The 15268-nt window shown below is 48.8% G+C and overlaps 1 protein-coding gene across 3 annotated transcripts in view; it reads left to right on the top strand.

Moving 5' to 3' along the window:
- The first annotated feature begins 259 nt into the window (after positions 1-259).
- Positions 260-15268, top strand: part of LOC147900451 (uncharacterized) — a 304188-nt gene continuing 289179 nt past the window's right edge. For all 3 annotated transcript variants that reach the window (XM_087377091.1, XM_087377090.1, XM_087377088.1), the window contains exon 1: positions 260-872. In XM_087377091.1, coding sequence (XP_087233217.1) covers positions 444-872 — 429 coding nt within the window. In that variant the 5' untranslated portion in view covers positions 260-443. The remainder of the gene's footprint in view (positions 873-15268) is intronic.

Genomic DNA, 15268 nt, shown 5'->3' with positions numbered 1-15268 from the left:
TTAATAGTTTTTGGGTATTTAAATGTGAGCATGCCATGTACATACAGGAAACAATTTACACCATATGCTTTTGTACTTTTGCGTGAGGGGCAGGCCAGAAATTTCATAGTTTTTCTCGCCGACAGATTTTCAAATGGCCTTTATTGACGAGAGTCGTCTCTACGAAACAATATTTAATATTGGTCCGTGCCCTTGTTTGATTGCCCCATCCAGCTGCGAAAATCAAGCTTCACTCACCTCACGTTTCTGTATCTTCTCATTGCTCACCTTCGCTTTTGTGATTATGAGCCGTTTTTAGACACCTCTCGTTCTGTGCTGGACAATCGATTAGCTAGCTGTAGTTTTGCGCTGGGAAATTTATTGCCTTCCTCATCGTTTTGCATCTTTGTCTTCCAAACTTAGAGAAATCACACCAATCTTACGTACCTTGGGAGTTTTACATAATGGATTCCACTTTCACGGCTGCTTCTTTGGCAACGGGTTATATGCTCGGAAGAGAATTGAATTACCACGTAGACGTTACCCCACTGGGCAAGAGGCAACGTGTTCCTCCTACTCCCGTCACTTTTGCACCCGATGCTTTTCCTAAGGAGGACCCTGCATGTCTCCCGAGGTGCCCTATGGTGTATGCTATAATAACAGACTCGAATCAGCTCGGAGATCCTACTGTTCCCGACTGGCAACCTCAAATTCCACATGGCAACAATCTTTTCAGACCAGCATTGGTGCCTTTCGATTTGTTAAGCATATCTTTGGATGTGGATTGCCAAATTAACACTGCCTTTATCACAGTGGAGGGCACATGGCAACTACATTGCATTAAGCAGGGACAACGTTGCGATTGTCTTATCGTTGTGCCCATAAATGAACAGGTATAAAATCATTTATACCCAAAATGAACTCTGCTGCACTTGTTTCCGTCTTTGTCTAACAGTCTCACAGGAATTTCAAGCCATAGTGTCCTATTAGCAACGAATTACACAGCACATACGCAAGGAGCAGTTAGATGAATACACAACGAGATGCATTTGATACCAAGAGTCGCATGGTTACAAGAGTAAGAAAGGTTTCGTTGGAACTCCGTTTGTAACGTTAAGTTACAAGTTGTTGTAAATGCATAGGAAGGTTTTAAAAGATAAAATAAAAGAGGTTACCACAAATTGTGCGGTCCCATTAAAAAAACCTTTGAGTTGATAATCGAAGTATCTCTGAAAATTTACTCACCATTCAAGAGATGTTCCAAATCATATTAGTCAAGGGGTGGAAATAGAAAGAAAGAAAGAAAGATAGATATATTAACGTCCACGGGAGGCCTCACGGGCCTATGGATGTTTGCAACTAAAGATGGCATACCCACTGTGCATCCATACATAGCCTCGAACGGGTTCATGCCAATAGAGATGTGCTTGGTACTATTGTAACAAAATTCAGCAAGTGCCAACCACTTATCCCAAGACTTCTGCATGTCATGACAGAAATGCCTCAAATACTCCTCCAACTATTTGTTCACCCTTTCTGATTGTCCATCCATCTCAGGGTGGTAGCAGTGCTAGGTGTAAGAGAAGTACCCACTGCTTCAAAGCGTTGCTTCTGCCTCTTCTTCAGCATCTTCCTACTCTTGCAGCTTTTTTGGGTGGCCTCTACATGTTTCGAGACAGGAGTTTTGTAGGCTACTCGGAATGTTCGTCTTTGTATTTTATGGGATATGATGCAGCCCGTGCCCTCTACTCTGGATCTTGATTTGGGATTTGCTCATCCGATGCGCATCAGGCTGCATTTTGCCTCTTTTCCTACAGCATGTTATCGGTGCCGGCAGGTTGGTCATTTTGCACGTGCTTGCCCTTCGGCTTCCATGACCACTCCTCTTGCTCCTTCTTCAACAGTAAAGTTTACTCTTCCTTCTCCTCCGGTTTCTGCTAAGGCTTTACTGGATAAGCCTTCTTTTACTGCTTTGAAGCATTACTGGAGGAAGGTAGAAAAATCACAGGTTAATCTTTCTCTTGCTGAAGAAGTTCAGGATCTGACTCCCGTTGAGCATCATCAGCCTCCTCCTCTAGATATGGATGTGTCCCTTGCAGAGGGGATCATACAGGATACTGCACATGCTCTTTCTCAGGTTGATCCTCGAAGTGAAGCTGAAATACCGAGTCTTGCTTTATCAAATGCAGCTCTTTCATCGGAGGATACAGATGTTGATCTAGCTTCTTTGCCTCTAATGCTTGTGCCAAAGTCTTCTTCTGTTCGGAATGCAGAAGTGCCTTTTTTACTAGAATCTTTTCATCCCATGTTACAACAGGTTTTTGACCCTGTGATTTAGAAATTTCGGGTACTAGCCTATATCAAGAAGAATCACAAGGGCAAGGGCAAAAAACAGCTGGTTTTTATTGATGGTGTGGTTTCATCACCGCATCAGTTTTTACAGAGCAATAATTTGAAGCTGGAGGATGCTGTGTTTGATCCTCCTCTAGCTTGATATGTAACTCTTTACTTGGTTGCCTCATGACTTTTGCTCTGAGGCTTTACTTGTAAAAAAAATTTCTTGTACTTATTTGGTTGGTTTTTACCTCTTTTTTACGTTTCCCACACAGAAATATAAGATTTCACTTTAAAAAAAAGTAAATAACTCGTGCCAAAAGTGACCCATAAATTTTGCATCTCTGTTATTGACAATCTCCCAAGGGAAGCCATGATGCTTAAAAACATGCTCGATGAACTGCCAAGCAACTTGTGATGCTGAATAACGGGTCTTAGTGGGTATGAAATGGGCCTGCTTTGTTGGTCTGTCAACCACCACAAAAATGCTATCCCATCCTTGCTCTGTGGAAGATAACCTTGTGATGAAATCCATAGCAATGTGAGTCCATTTGCCTTTTGGAATAGGTAATGGCTGCAAGAGACCCGCGGGTAACCGATTGTCCACTTTATTCTGCTCGCAGGAGGGCAGACATTCACTGACAAATTTAACTACATCCCGCCACAAGCCAGCCCAGATAAAGCTTTGTTTGACGTTTTCATATGTCTTAGTAATACCCGCATGTCCTGCCATAGAAGATGTGTGCATTTCCTGTAAGACCACCAGGCGGTACTTTGAATCTCGCACCAAATAAATTCTGTCCTTGCACCACAACAGCCCATTATGCAGCTTAAATTCAGCTTGCCCCTGGCTCGATGGCCTCTGTAACTCCACAAATATGGAAGCTGCCTTAGAATCCTGCATGTATTCTTCCTGAATACCATGAATCCACTGTTGGTAGATGGTAGAAATGGCAGACAAACTGGAAGCCCACATACGGGATAAGGCATCTGCAACCACGTTTTCTTTCCCTATGTTGAAATCATAAGACTGAACCTTAGCGAGCCACCTCTTATGGGATAAGGCATCTGCAACCATGTTTTCTTTCCCTATGTTGAAATCATAAGTGCGTAAGGAAATACCTGAGTGTCCTATGATCTGTCTTAACCTTGATTTTGCTATCGTACAGGTAGTGGTACCATTTTTCGAAAGCATGGAGGATAGCAAACATCTCTTGATCATAAACATGATAATCCAATTCCTTAGCATCCAATTTCTTGCTTTCAAAAGCAATTACCCCGTGTTCTTGCCTTAGCACTGCCCCTAATCCTTTGCCACTGGCATCTGCCTCCACAATGAAAGTACGTGAAAAATCAGGGCATACCAATACATGAGCATGAGTGAGGGCGAATTCCAGGTCTTCAAAGCTGCGCTGTGCCTCTGTAGACCACATAAAAGCATCCTTCTTCGAAAGGTCTGGCAGAGGGGCTGCCCTCTTGGCAAACTTGTGAATAAATCCCCTCCCTCCTCCCTCTCCTCTTGATCCTCCCCGCCCTCCCTCTCCCCCCTGCGCTGCCCCCTACCTCTCCCTCCCCACTGCCCCCTACCTCTCCCTCCCCGCCCTCCCTCTCCCCCACCCGCCAGCCCCCCCGCCCCCTCCCCCGCCTTCCCTCTCCCCCCCCCCCGGCTGCCCCCTACCTCTCCCTCCTTGCCCGCCCTCCCTCTCCCCCACCTGCCAGCTCCCCCGCCCCCTTCTTCTCCCTGCCCTCCCTCTCCCCCCCCCGCTGCTCTCCCCCCCCCCCCCCCCCCCTCCCTCCCCTCTCCCCCCCCCTCCCTTTCCCTCCCTCCTTTCCTCTCCCCCCCCCCCCCCCCCTCCTTCCTCTCCCCCACCCTCCCTTTCCCTCCCTGCCAGCCCCCTCCCTCCCTCCTAACTCCCCCCCCCTTTTCCTCTCCCCCGACCACCCTCTCCCTCCCCTCCCCCTGGTTTTTACCTCTTTTTTACGTTTCCCACACAGAAATATAAGATTTCACTTTAAAAAAAAGTAAATAACTCCTGCCAAAAGTGGCCCATAAATTTTGCATCTCTGTTATTGACAATCTCCCGAGGGAAGCCATGATGCTTAAAAACATGCTCGATGAACTGCCAAGCAACTTGTGATGCTGAATAACGGGTCTTAGTGGGTATGAAATGGGCCTGCTTTGTCGGTCTGTCAACCACCACAAAAATGCTATCCCATCCTTGCTCTGTGGAAGATAACCCTGTGATGAAATCCATAGCAATGTGAGTCCATTTGCCTTTTGGAATAGGTAATGGCTGCAAAAGACCCGCGGCTAACCGGTTGTCCACTTTATTCTGCTCGCAGGGCAGACATTCACTGACAAATTTAACTACATCCCGCCACAAGCCAGCCCAGATAAAGCTTTGTTTGACGTTTTCATATGTCTTAGTAATACCCGCATGTCCTGCCATAGAAGATGTGTGCATTTCCTGTAAGACCACCAGGCGGTACTTTGAATCTCGCACCAAATAAATTCTGTCCTTGCACCACAACAGCCCATTATGCAGCTTAAATTCAGCTTGCCCCTGGCTCGATGGCCTCTGTAACTCCACAAATATGGAAGCTGCCTTAGAATCCTGCATGTATTCTTCCTGAATACCATGAATCCACTGTTGGTAGATTGTAGAAATTGCAGACAAACTGGAAGCCCACATACGGGATAAGGCATCTGCAACCACGTTTTCTTTCCCTATGTGGAAATCATAAGACTGAACCTTAGCCAGCCACCTCTTATGGGATAAGGCATCTGCAACCATGTTTTTTTCCCTATGTTGAAATCATAAGTGCGTAAGGAAATACCTGAGTGTCCTATGATCTGTCTTAACCTTGATTTTGCTACCGTACAGGTAGTGGTACCATTTTTCGAAAGCATGGAGGATAGCAAACATCTCCTGATCATAAACATGATAATCCAATTCCTTAGCATCCAATTTCTTGCTTTCAAAAGCAATTACCCCGTGTTCTTGCCTTAGCACTGCCCCTAATCCTTTGCCACTGGCATCTGCCTCCACAATGAAAGTACGTGAAAAATCAGGGCATAGCAATACATGAGCATGAGTGAGGGCGAATTCCAGGTCTTCAAAGCTGCGCTGTGCCTCTGTAGACCACATAAAAGCATCCTTCTTCGAAAGGTCTGGCAGAGGGGCTGCCCTCTTGGCAAACTTGTGAATAAATCCCCTCCCTCCTCCCTCTCCTCTTGATCCTCCCCGCCCTCCCTCTCCCCCCTGCGCTGCCCCCTACCTCTCCCTCCCCACTGCCCCCTACCTCTCCCTCCCCGCCCTCCCTCTCCCCCACCCGCCAGCCCCCCCGCCCCCTCCCCCGCCTTCCCTCTCCCCCCCCCCCTGGCTGCCCCCTACCTCTCCCTCCTTGCCCACCCTCCCTCTCCCCCACCCGCCAGCTCCCCCGCCCCCTTCTTCTCCCTGCCCTCCCTCTCCCCCCCCACTGCTCTCCCCCCCCCCCCCCCCCCCCACCCTCCCTTTCCCTCCCTGCCAGCCCCCTCCCTCCCTCGTAACTCGCCCCCTCCCTCCCTCCTAACTCCCCCCCCCTTTTCCTCTCCCCCGACCACCCTCTCCCTCCCCTCCCCCTTCCTTCCTAACTTAGCTCCCCTACGCCTCCCCCCTCAGTCTCTCCTCTCCTTCCCTTCCCCTCTCTCCTACCCTCTCTTTCTCCTTCTTCCTGTGCTCGTGTTCCAAGGCGTCCTGGGCAGTAGTTTCACGGACGGAGCTTTTTCAGTGTTGGAATCGGCCTTTTCACATTGTTTGGCGAATGGATCCCCATTCAGCCAATCTCCGTCCACTTCCACCGGCCGCAAGAACCGTCATTTTTTCAAAAGACGAGTTGCAGCAGCTCAAGAAAGATGTGGAATTAGAGGGCTCCACATCACTTTTGGCCCGCATCTTTGGGTCACACCCTTCCAGATCACAGGCCAGAGACTGGATTCTGGTGGCGTTACCAAGAGATCTCGCCCCACACCTCAGGGATATTCGACTTCTGGGACATGGATTCTTCCAAGTGGTTTTCGACTCCCACGAGTCCACAGCCCTTGTTCTCAAAGCTAATCCCCTGGCTTTGGGTTCGAGGAGGATCTTTCTTTTACCCTACACCTTGGGCTTCGATCCAGTCGAGGAGGACAGGCAGGTCACATTTCGTGGTCTTCCTCAGGTCTACCATCGATTGCTTGCTACTATCGGAGCCACATTCGGAGTGGTCATTGAGATTCCCTCCCTTCTTGGCGTGCCTTCTTCCTCGGCAGAGGCAGTCAGTGCAAATGGGGTGCCTCGTGTTAGGGTCATTGTCTCTGACCCTAACATCTCAGATGACCACATCATGCTTTAGCGTCCATACGGCTCTCTCTTTCGACAGAGAGTCGAGATTTCAGGAGATAGGACCAGTGCAGGATTTGCAGGACCCTTGGGCACTTTGCTAGAGACTGCCCAAGGAAGAGAAAAAGACCCAAGAGGTCTTTTGGTGTGGCTCCTTCACGCACTACCCCGATTGCGCCTCCCCAGCATCCTGTACCATGCACTCCAGGACCACCAGGAGTAGCAGGGCGCCCTGCTTCGCGGACCCCAGGACCACCAGGGGCAACAGGGCGCCCAATGCCCGTAGCACACCCAGTACCACGATGGAGAGCTATCAAAGCGGCTCCCTTACCTCAGGAGGAGACCTTTGATCCTGTTCAGACAAACGCCTTCCAGACTCTAGAGGTGGATGTTGCTGCAGCCCCAGACACTACAGTTCCACATCAGGAGGGGCCTTTAGATGCACCAGCCCTAGTCACCTTGGTTTCTGACCACGAGGGGGTTACAGGTACTTCTTCCCTGCAGACTATTCCTGCCACAGTCAGGACAACCGAGAAAGTGCAGGCACAGATGAGGACTCCAGATTCCTCTTCAGCCCAGCCACAGGCCTCCTCAGCCCCCAGCTCCAGTTCTGCTGATAGAGGCCTGGCAGGTCCTCCTCCATCTTCCACGAGTGCAGGTCTTCTTCGCACTCCTCGGCCAGACTTGCTTATTAGGAACTCTTTTTCCGCACTGCAGATTCGGCGACTTTCATGGATGAGGAGGAGTTTGTGCCCTCCACCTTAGGGGTCCCGGTCATTGGGATTCCTTTTGATAGGGCCTCCCCTTCAGCAGGTGTGGGGATCCTTTCACCTGTCGAGTTTCCTGCCCTCAACAGGAGTGTTTAGGCCCAGGGGAAGTTGGTCTCCTCTACTAGGTCGGGTAAGCCTTTCCATCCATCATCCTCTTGTCGATGAGGATAGTCAGCTGGAACATACAGGGCCTAGGCGGAGTTCCACACCGTCATCGTAGGTAGTTGATCCGGAATCAGCTTCATCCAGGTGTCACTGGAGGTGCTATTGATATCCTTTTTATTCAGGAACACAAGGATGATGCCAGTGATTACTCTAAGTCTGGGAAACTGCTTTCATACCTTCTGGTCGCCTGCTATGGGCATAAGGGGAGGTACTTGCATTTCGGTCTCTCCTTCTATTCTCCCCTTGGTTGCTAGTCATGTATTATCTCCCCCTCTAGAGCTCAATGGATCATTATTTTGATTAGAGGGCATAAGATTGGTCTTCTCAATCTTTATGCTCCCAACAACAGAGGGGAGCGGATCTCCTTTTGGAAGGTTACTCTCTTGGGCCCCCATTGCAGATTCTTGGATCATTGGTGGCGACTTCGACATGGTTGAGTTGCCTTCAGACAAAAAGGGAGGCAGACCCGGTGGAATTCATTCTTTAGAGAGGGCAGCCTGGGATGCATTTCTCTTTCAATATAGTGGCAGGGACACTTGATTGGATGATGCCTTTTATGTTATGTCACAGTCACTCCTGTACTGTTGGTCGAACAGGAGAATACACATGCCCATCCATGCACGTATTGACAGATTTTATGTAGACGATTGGGCACTTGACAAAGGAGGATCTGTATGCATTTCTACTGGGGTTTTCACCTCATATCATTTTCCAGTGGTGTTGCAGATTCTTGAGCCTCGTCGGAGAGGACGCTCTGCCAGTGTCAGGATTCCGAATGCTTTTATGTAGAGGAGAGCCTCACGGAGGATATTTTATAGATTTGGGTTTCTCACATATAGGGTGGAGCTCTCCGCCCATCTCAGGTAGCTACAGCCTTATCCGGAATTAGTGACTATTATCATATAGTCGCTGATTCCAGGAGATGTGAGATTCTTAGACGTGAGATTGGTATACGCCAGCAGTTAGCGTCCCTTCATAGAGAAGAGCAGAAGAGGCCCACAAAGCTTGGATTCAGGAGTGCCTTGCTGCTGCATGGGCTCATATGCATACATTGTTGGATCAGAGAGAAGAATATGCCTTCCATGCACAGGAATCCTTTTGGATTCAGATGGGTTGTAGGGTCAACAAACACTTTTTCTCTACTCATGGGCCCAAACATAGTAGAGATAGTGTCTCGCAGCTTGTTGACTCAGACGGGGTGTTACAGTCAGATCTCGATGTTGTTATACGTGTAGCTTCAGATTTTTTTGCATCCCTTCTTACTGTAGATCCGGGCACACAAACCATAGATGATGCCAGAGAGGTTATTTGGAAGTGTGTCCCTGTATTGGTGAAGGATGAGATGTATGCTTCTCTGGATGCACCTTTCACCAATGTAGAATTCAAGACTGCATTACTTGCCCTTCACGAGGGCAAGTGCCCAGATTCAGATGGACTTACCCCTTCTTTTTTTATTACTTTTTGGGATCAGATTGGTGATCACATTACATCAGCCCTGCAGGGCATGTGGGACTTTGGTGAGATGCCGGACTCACTTACATATGGTCTCATTTATCTCATCCCAAAGGGGTAATAGGAATCTTGTGTCTCAATGGAGACCCATCACTCTATTGGGCACCTTTTAGAAGATTCTGGTGAAAGCCATCAGTCTGCGGCTACTGGTTTTTCTTCCAGATTTGATTCATGACACGCAAACAGGGTTTGTGCATGGCAGAAGTATTTTTGATAATATTTTCTCATTTTGGGAGGCCTCAGAATGGGCCATGCAGAGCCGCCAGAGATTGGCCATTCTACTCTTGGACTTTGAGAAAGCATAGGACAAAGTAGACTGGGATTTTTCAGAGGGTACTCTATCTCATTTTGGTTTTTAGATGCATGGATTAGAGGAGTATCCTCTCTCTACAGATCAGCCCATAGCCAGGTGCTCATTGGGGGGGTAAGAGGGGACAGATTTCAGATTTCCAGATCAGTCTGCCAGGGATGTCCTCTTGCCCCTTTTCTTTTTTTGTTTGTGGCGGAAGCTATGAGTATCTACATTAGATCTCAAGCTGATATTTATGGGCCGAGGCTTCCTATCCGCCGCCGGGAAGAAGAGCTCCTGGATAGTGAGTTGGCAGATGACACGGCTGTTTTTTTGGATGCCTCCCCCAGGACACTCACTTCCTTCCGAACATCCTTGGATTTATTTTGCACGGCTGGAGGTGCACACATTAATTGGCATAAATCCAATGGTTTTGGATTTGCAATGATGACACCCCGGATTGGGGTAATGATATTGGCTTCACTTGGGTACAGAGGGGTGTCTCCGTCAGATATTTCGGCTGCCAGGTTGGGGTGGGCATCTCCCCTTCACAATAGTTTGCTCTGGTGTTGGAGAGCATAAGAAGAAAGCTCCTTTTCTGGAGCTCAGCCAAACTTGACTCTGCTTCCAGGGTGGTGGTGGTTAACCAAGTTCTTCTAGCCACAGCATGGTTTGTATGCTCTTGTTGGTGCCACTCTAAGGATTGTATCACTCAGGTTAAGAGGCCTGTACGAAACTTTTTATGGAGTGGTCTAGATGGCACAACTGATGTTACAGCCAGGGTGGCTTGGGAGACCTTGATTCTTCCTACAAGAGAAGGGGGTTTGAATATCATCGACCCGGATCTACAGTGCAGAGCCTTACTCTGCAAGGTCGTTGTGAGAAGACTTATGCCAGGGCAAGAGCCTTGGAAGGATTTCTTCATCAGATGCATACAGTCTCGCATGCCCACTTCAGGAGAGGATTGGACACACAGTACCAGATGGGTTTTCACCATAGCCCACCTCAGATCTCCCTCTTCCCCTCTTATGGTTGCTATCCTGAAAGCATGGGCCAGTTTCAGGAGTACTCTTCGCAAGATCCCCCATCCACCTGTGAAGAGATTGAAAGGCAGCCTATCATGTGAAATGACAGGATTTTGGATGAGCATGGTAGACCACTTGGAGCTTCTCCTTACATGCAGTGGCCAAGATGGGAGAGGGGCCCTGCATCTACTGTGGGAGCATGGAAGCGAAGTGTTCCTGCGGGCGGTTCTTCTCCCTTGTTCGTTTCGCCAACAACAAAGTTCTTCGGACTTTAACAGAGTCCAACAGATTGATGTAGCCTTGCCCTTGGATTAGGTGGACACAGAAGACATGCCTATTACTTGCTCCACCTGGATGGGGGCATTTTCCAGATTGGGAGTTCCTTTACAGGTGATTGCTTTTCATGACACACATGAGGATGCCTTAGTCTTTGATGTTTCTTCGGGGGGCAGGCTGTCCAGATCCACAGACGATATCTTGTTGGAGGTACCGTTTCAGCCAGTCAGGATAGTGGGCTTCATGGAGCATGGCTCTTTTTCACAGTGGTACTTGGATCCTGACCCGCTTCTCATCGCCCTGGGCTCATGGAGGTTGTGGCTCTATGGAGGTGTCCCAAGTTTTTGTAGTGGGACTCTAGGGAATGGGAATGGATAGATGAAGGGCACCGAGAGAAGGGCATCCCCTTCTTTCGTTACACGGTCAGTAATGCCAGGACATTCCAGCTCAGCTGTAGGGGTTGGAGGCCTACCAGAGCTCATCATTGGGAGAACTTTCAGATTTCTGCTGACTTGCAGAAATTTTTTTGGCAAAGGCTCTGGAAATCCCACCGGAATAGAAAAATCACTCTCTGCTTCTGGCTTTCTATTCATGGTGGGATAGCAGTAAACCATTGGAGATCCAGGTTCGGAGCTGACCCTTCTTGCCCTCGTTGCCTTTCTGCTTTGGAGACAATACAGCACTGCCTTTGGGATTGCAGATAGGCGAGAATCATATGGAAGGGGATTGCAAGACTTTTCAGCACTTTTGTTTTCCTACCTTTCTATATGACCTGGGGATCAATGGCTTGGCTTACTCTTTCAGGGCCCCAGGTCTTTTTTGAGAGACTTGACTCCTCTTGGGCTCTTCACATCCGACGACCTTGTGGAGTCGTGCTCTCTAGAGGATGTTCTGGCCACTCTCTTCAGGGCTGCTCATTCCTCGGTCGACTCTCCATGGGAGGTCTTAGCTAGCATTGCAGCATGGCACATTTGGAGAGCCAGATGCACTGTGACTTTGGAGGGTTCTCAGGTGCACCCTTCTCAGATCTTGGCTAGTATTTGGACAGATACGGTACACACTCTGATGGCCATTTGGGCGACCATGCAGGGATCTCATCTCGAGCAGCCTCTTCCAAGAGAGTTACTTTTCTCAGAGATTGGAGAGACTCTCCCTTCTTTGCTGAGACTTCTACAGGGTTGAGTTGGCATTTTCAGCCTCAGCCTTGGTTTCTTTCTACCTCATTCCTGTGAGGTGTTTTTTATTACATGCTTAGCATGTTGTATTTTCGCATAGAGCTTGCTCTAGCGAGTTTCTTTCTTTCTTAATAGAAGTCTCTTTTTTGCAAAAAAAATAAATAAATCAATCTTAGTGAAAAACTAGCACCCTTGAGTTCATCCAACAGGTCATCTATCTTAGGGATTGGAAACCTGTTCTTGATGGTGACCTTATTCAAGTCTCTGTAATCAATGCACATATGGTAAGAACCGTCCTTCTTCACCAGGAGCACAGGGGATGCAAAAGGAGAAGTGCTATGAGTGATGAAACTCTTCTGAAGTAAGTCCCTCACTTGAGTTGCCACTTCCTTTTGTTCTACCTTAGAGAGTCGGTATGGGGCCCTATTGATTGGCTTACTGCCAGGTTCCAGGACTATGGCATGATCTACGTCTCTTCTCGAAGGCAACTGTGATGGCAAATCGGCAAACACATCTGCAAACTCTGAGAGCAACCTCTGCATATCACAATCATCAACACGGGGAGTGCCACCCTCCTTAGTTACTGACACTTTTAATGCATATATGGTGCTGCCCTCTTGAGCTCTTTGGCCAACTGCCTTGCTGAAATGACTTGCAATTTAGGAGCTGCAATACCATGCAATGTAACTGATCCATCCCTGTGGACAAAGCTGAGTGTTAAGGCATTGAAATCCATGCTGATTTTGCCCAGTGATTGCAACCAATCACAGCCCAGGACAACATGGGGCCATTTCAAGTGCCAAGAGATCACCTACAAATGTATAGTCATTAGAGAATTTAATCCTTGCATCTTGGCAACAAGATCTACTGATCATATGCTGTCCATTGGCCACTTCTACTCTCAGCCCATGGTCTATCTCAGTAGCAATCAGTCCCACCCTCTGTAAGGTCTTGCAGTTAACAAAACTGTGGGTGCTACCGCTGTCCACCAACACAGGCACAATCCTGCCATTAATCATCCCTGTTAATTTGATAGTATCAGCACTTTTGGCACCCATCAGGGCATGCATGGAAATAGTATAAAGTGTTGTCTGGGCATCAATAAACCTCCTCCTCGTTCACAGGAGCATTACCACCTGCATCTTCACGTGCATAAAAAGGTATTGCATGAGCTGATGAGTAACGAGGTGAAGGAGGACTTAGAAGTCCCTGCGGTGAGGTAGGAGCTGCTTGGGGAGCTCAACCCCCCGCCCGCAGCGGCCTGTTGCCCCGTTGCCCTCTGCTCGCTGCCCCTAGTTGCCCCGTTGCCCTCCGCTCCTCCTCGCCTTCCTTCCGCCTCACTCTCCTCTCAGCCTCCACTCCGCCCTGCCTCCCCCACCTTCTCGCTCTCCTACCCCCCTTGCTGCTCCTCTGCCCCCACTCCTCCCATCCCGCCTTCTCACCTCCCCGCCTCCTACTCCGCTCGCTTCGCACCTCCCGCTGCTCCCTGCCTCTCCCGCCCGAGCGCCTACCCCCACCATTCCGCCTCCCCCCTCCTTCCTTCTCCTCTATCTCCCCCCTCCCTCTTTCGCCTTCTCTTCTCCTCTCCTTCCTTTCTCCTTCCCCTTCTCCCTTCTACCTTCCCTCCCGCATCTCAAAGAACGAGGCGCCGCCCTACTTGTCTCCCCCAAGCTCCAGGTTGTTGAAGTCACCTCCAACAATCCATGAGTCTACATCCGGAAGACACTCTAACAGCCTCCTCCAAAAGACCGAGCGGTGCTGTCTACACACTGGGACATACATGTTCAGGAACCCAATCTTGGACTCTCCCGTCCGAACTCCCATCAGCAGCAGAGCGTAGCACCTGGGAGCAGTTCATTTTCATGATCAGTGGTAGAGACCCGTGGAGAGAGCCAGATTTCAGTAGGACACCTGCCAGCCTTCTCTTCTCCTTTGGACAGAGGAGACACGATGGATTGCTAGAGAGACTAGACCATTTCTATGTTGGGGACTAGGCACTACACAGAGGCGGATCTACTAGGATTCTGGCAGGTACCACGATGTCAGACCACTCTCCAGTGGTACTTCACTTGAATCAGCCTCGCCGAGGTCTCCCCCAGAAGGGGGTCCGCATTCCAGAGGACAACCTGTAGGACGAGGAGATCCAACAGGTCATGGCAGGGATTTGGGAGCAGTCAAAGATGACACCGTGCGAGGGCTGGGCTGCGTGGGTGGCCGATGCGATTTAGAGGAGCAGTGAGGAGCTGCAGGCTCACGCCCTTAGGCGGAGGAGGACCCTTCAGGAGCGTGAGTGGGCTTTGAGGAGAGACCTTGAAGGACAAATTGATGTAATGGGATCATACCAAGGGTCTATGGTTGTGAGTGTGTGAATACATGGTGTGTGTAGGTGTGACTGATGATGTGTCAGTAAGTAGGTGTGATTGAGTGAATATAGGAGTGTGGTGTGTGATTGAGAGATAATTGTGGATCTAGAGATGCTCTCTTGAGCTCACAAATGATGTCACTCTTGGATGTAACTTGTGCCTGTATATTGGGCATATCTCTCACGAATAAACTCTCCCCTTTTCATCATCTTGGTCTCTCCATCTTGTCTCCATGCTACTCCAACATGTGGTATCAGAGCCACTCAGCCTCCATGAGCCTCCTTGAGCCATTTCTAGCCACTTCATCATCTTCTTCCTCACACTCTCTTCTTCTCCATTTTTTCCTCTTTTGAGCAGAATTCCCAAGTGCTTGTTCTCCCACTATAGGCGACCATTTCCAGAATGCTTTGAGCTGTAGACTCCTCTTGTATGGTGAACTTACGGCTGCAAGCAATTAGCCAGATATGGACTGTATGCGCCGTGCCGCCACTATCTCTATTCGTCGAACTTTTGCGTAATTCCATTGACAAAGAACACACCTCTAATTCCTTCAAGCCACTTTGGGCGACGGTATAAGAAGTCTTGAGTGCAAGTCTGAGACCATTTGGTCCACTGACCAAGGAGAATTCTGCAAAAAGCCAATCGTTTTTCATCAGCTTTCCCGAGTGAAATCGCGTGCCATTTCACCCATGCTTCATACTATATACTCTCCTCAGTAAGAGCTTCCATTTCACTATAAATGCCCCTTGGGTGCTGCTCAGGATAGGTTGAATTTGATCCTCCAGTCTCTGTTTGCTCGATTTGGGGGTTTCTCGCAAATCTCCTTCATGGCTGAAGCATTGCAAGTGGTTAGATGCTCAAAAGTTTCAGTATTTTACTGTTTTTGCTTGGCATTGATGGGTGTTGGTCATTGATGGCTGAAGTATTTAATGCTCCAAAGTTGGTCTATCACTATGCAAATCATGTTTTTCAAGACGTATGCTTGGATGAAAGGTTATATTGGTCACAAGAATGCATCA

This window comes from Dipteris shenzhenensis, chromosome 7, assembly GCF_047967505.1.
Source record: "Dipteris shenzhenensis isolate YYH24624 ecotype China chromosome 7, Dip_SZ_1.0, whole genome shotgun sequence".
In the NCBI taxonomy this organism is placed as follows: domain Eukaryota; kingdom Viridiplantae; phylum Streptophyta; class Polypodiopsida; order Gleicheniales; family Dipteridaceae; genus Dipteris; species Dipteris shenzhenensis.
The sequence above is the reverse complement of the archived record's forward strand: the minus strand, read 5'-3'. Positions and strand labels throughout refer to the sequence as shown.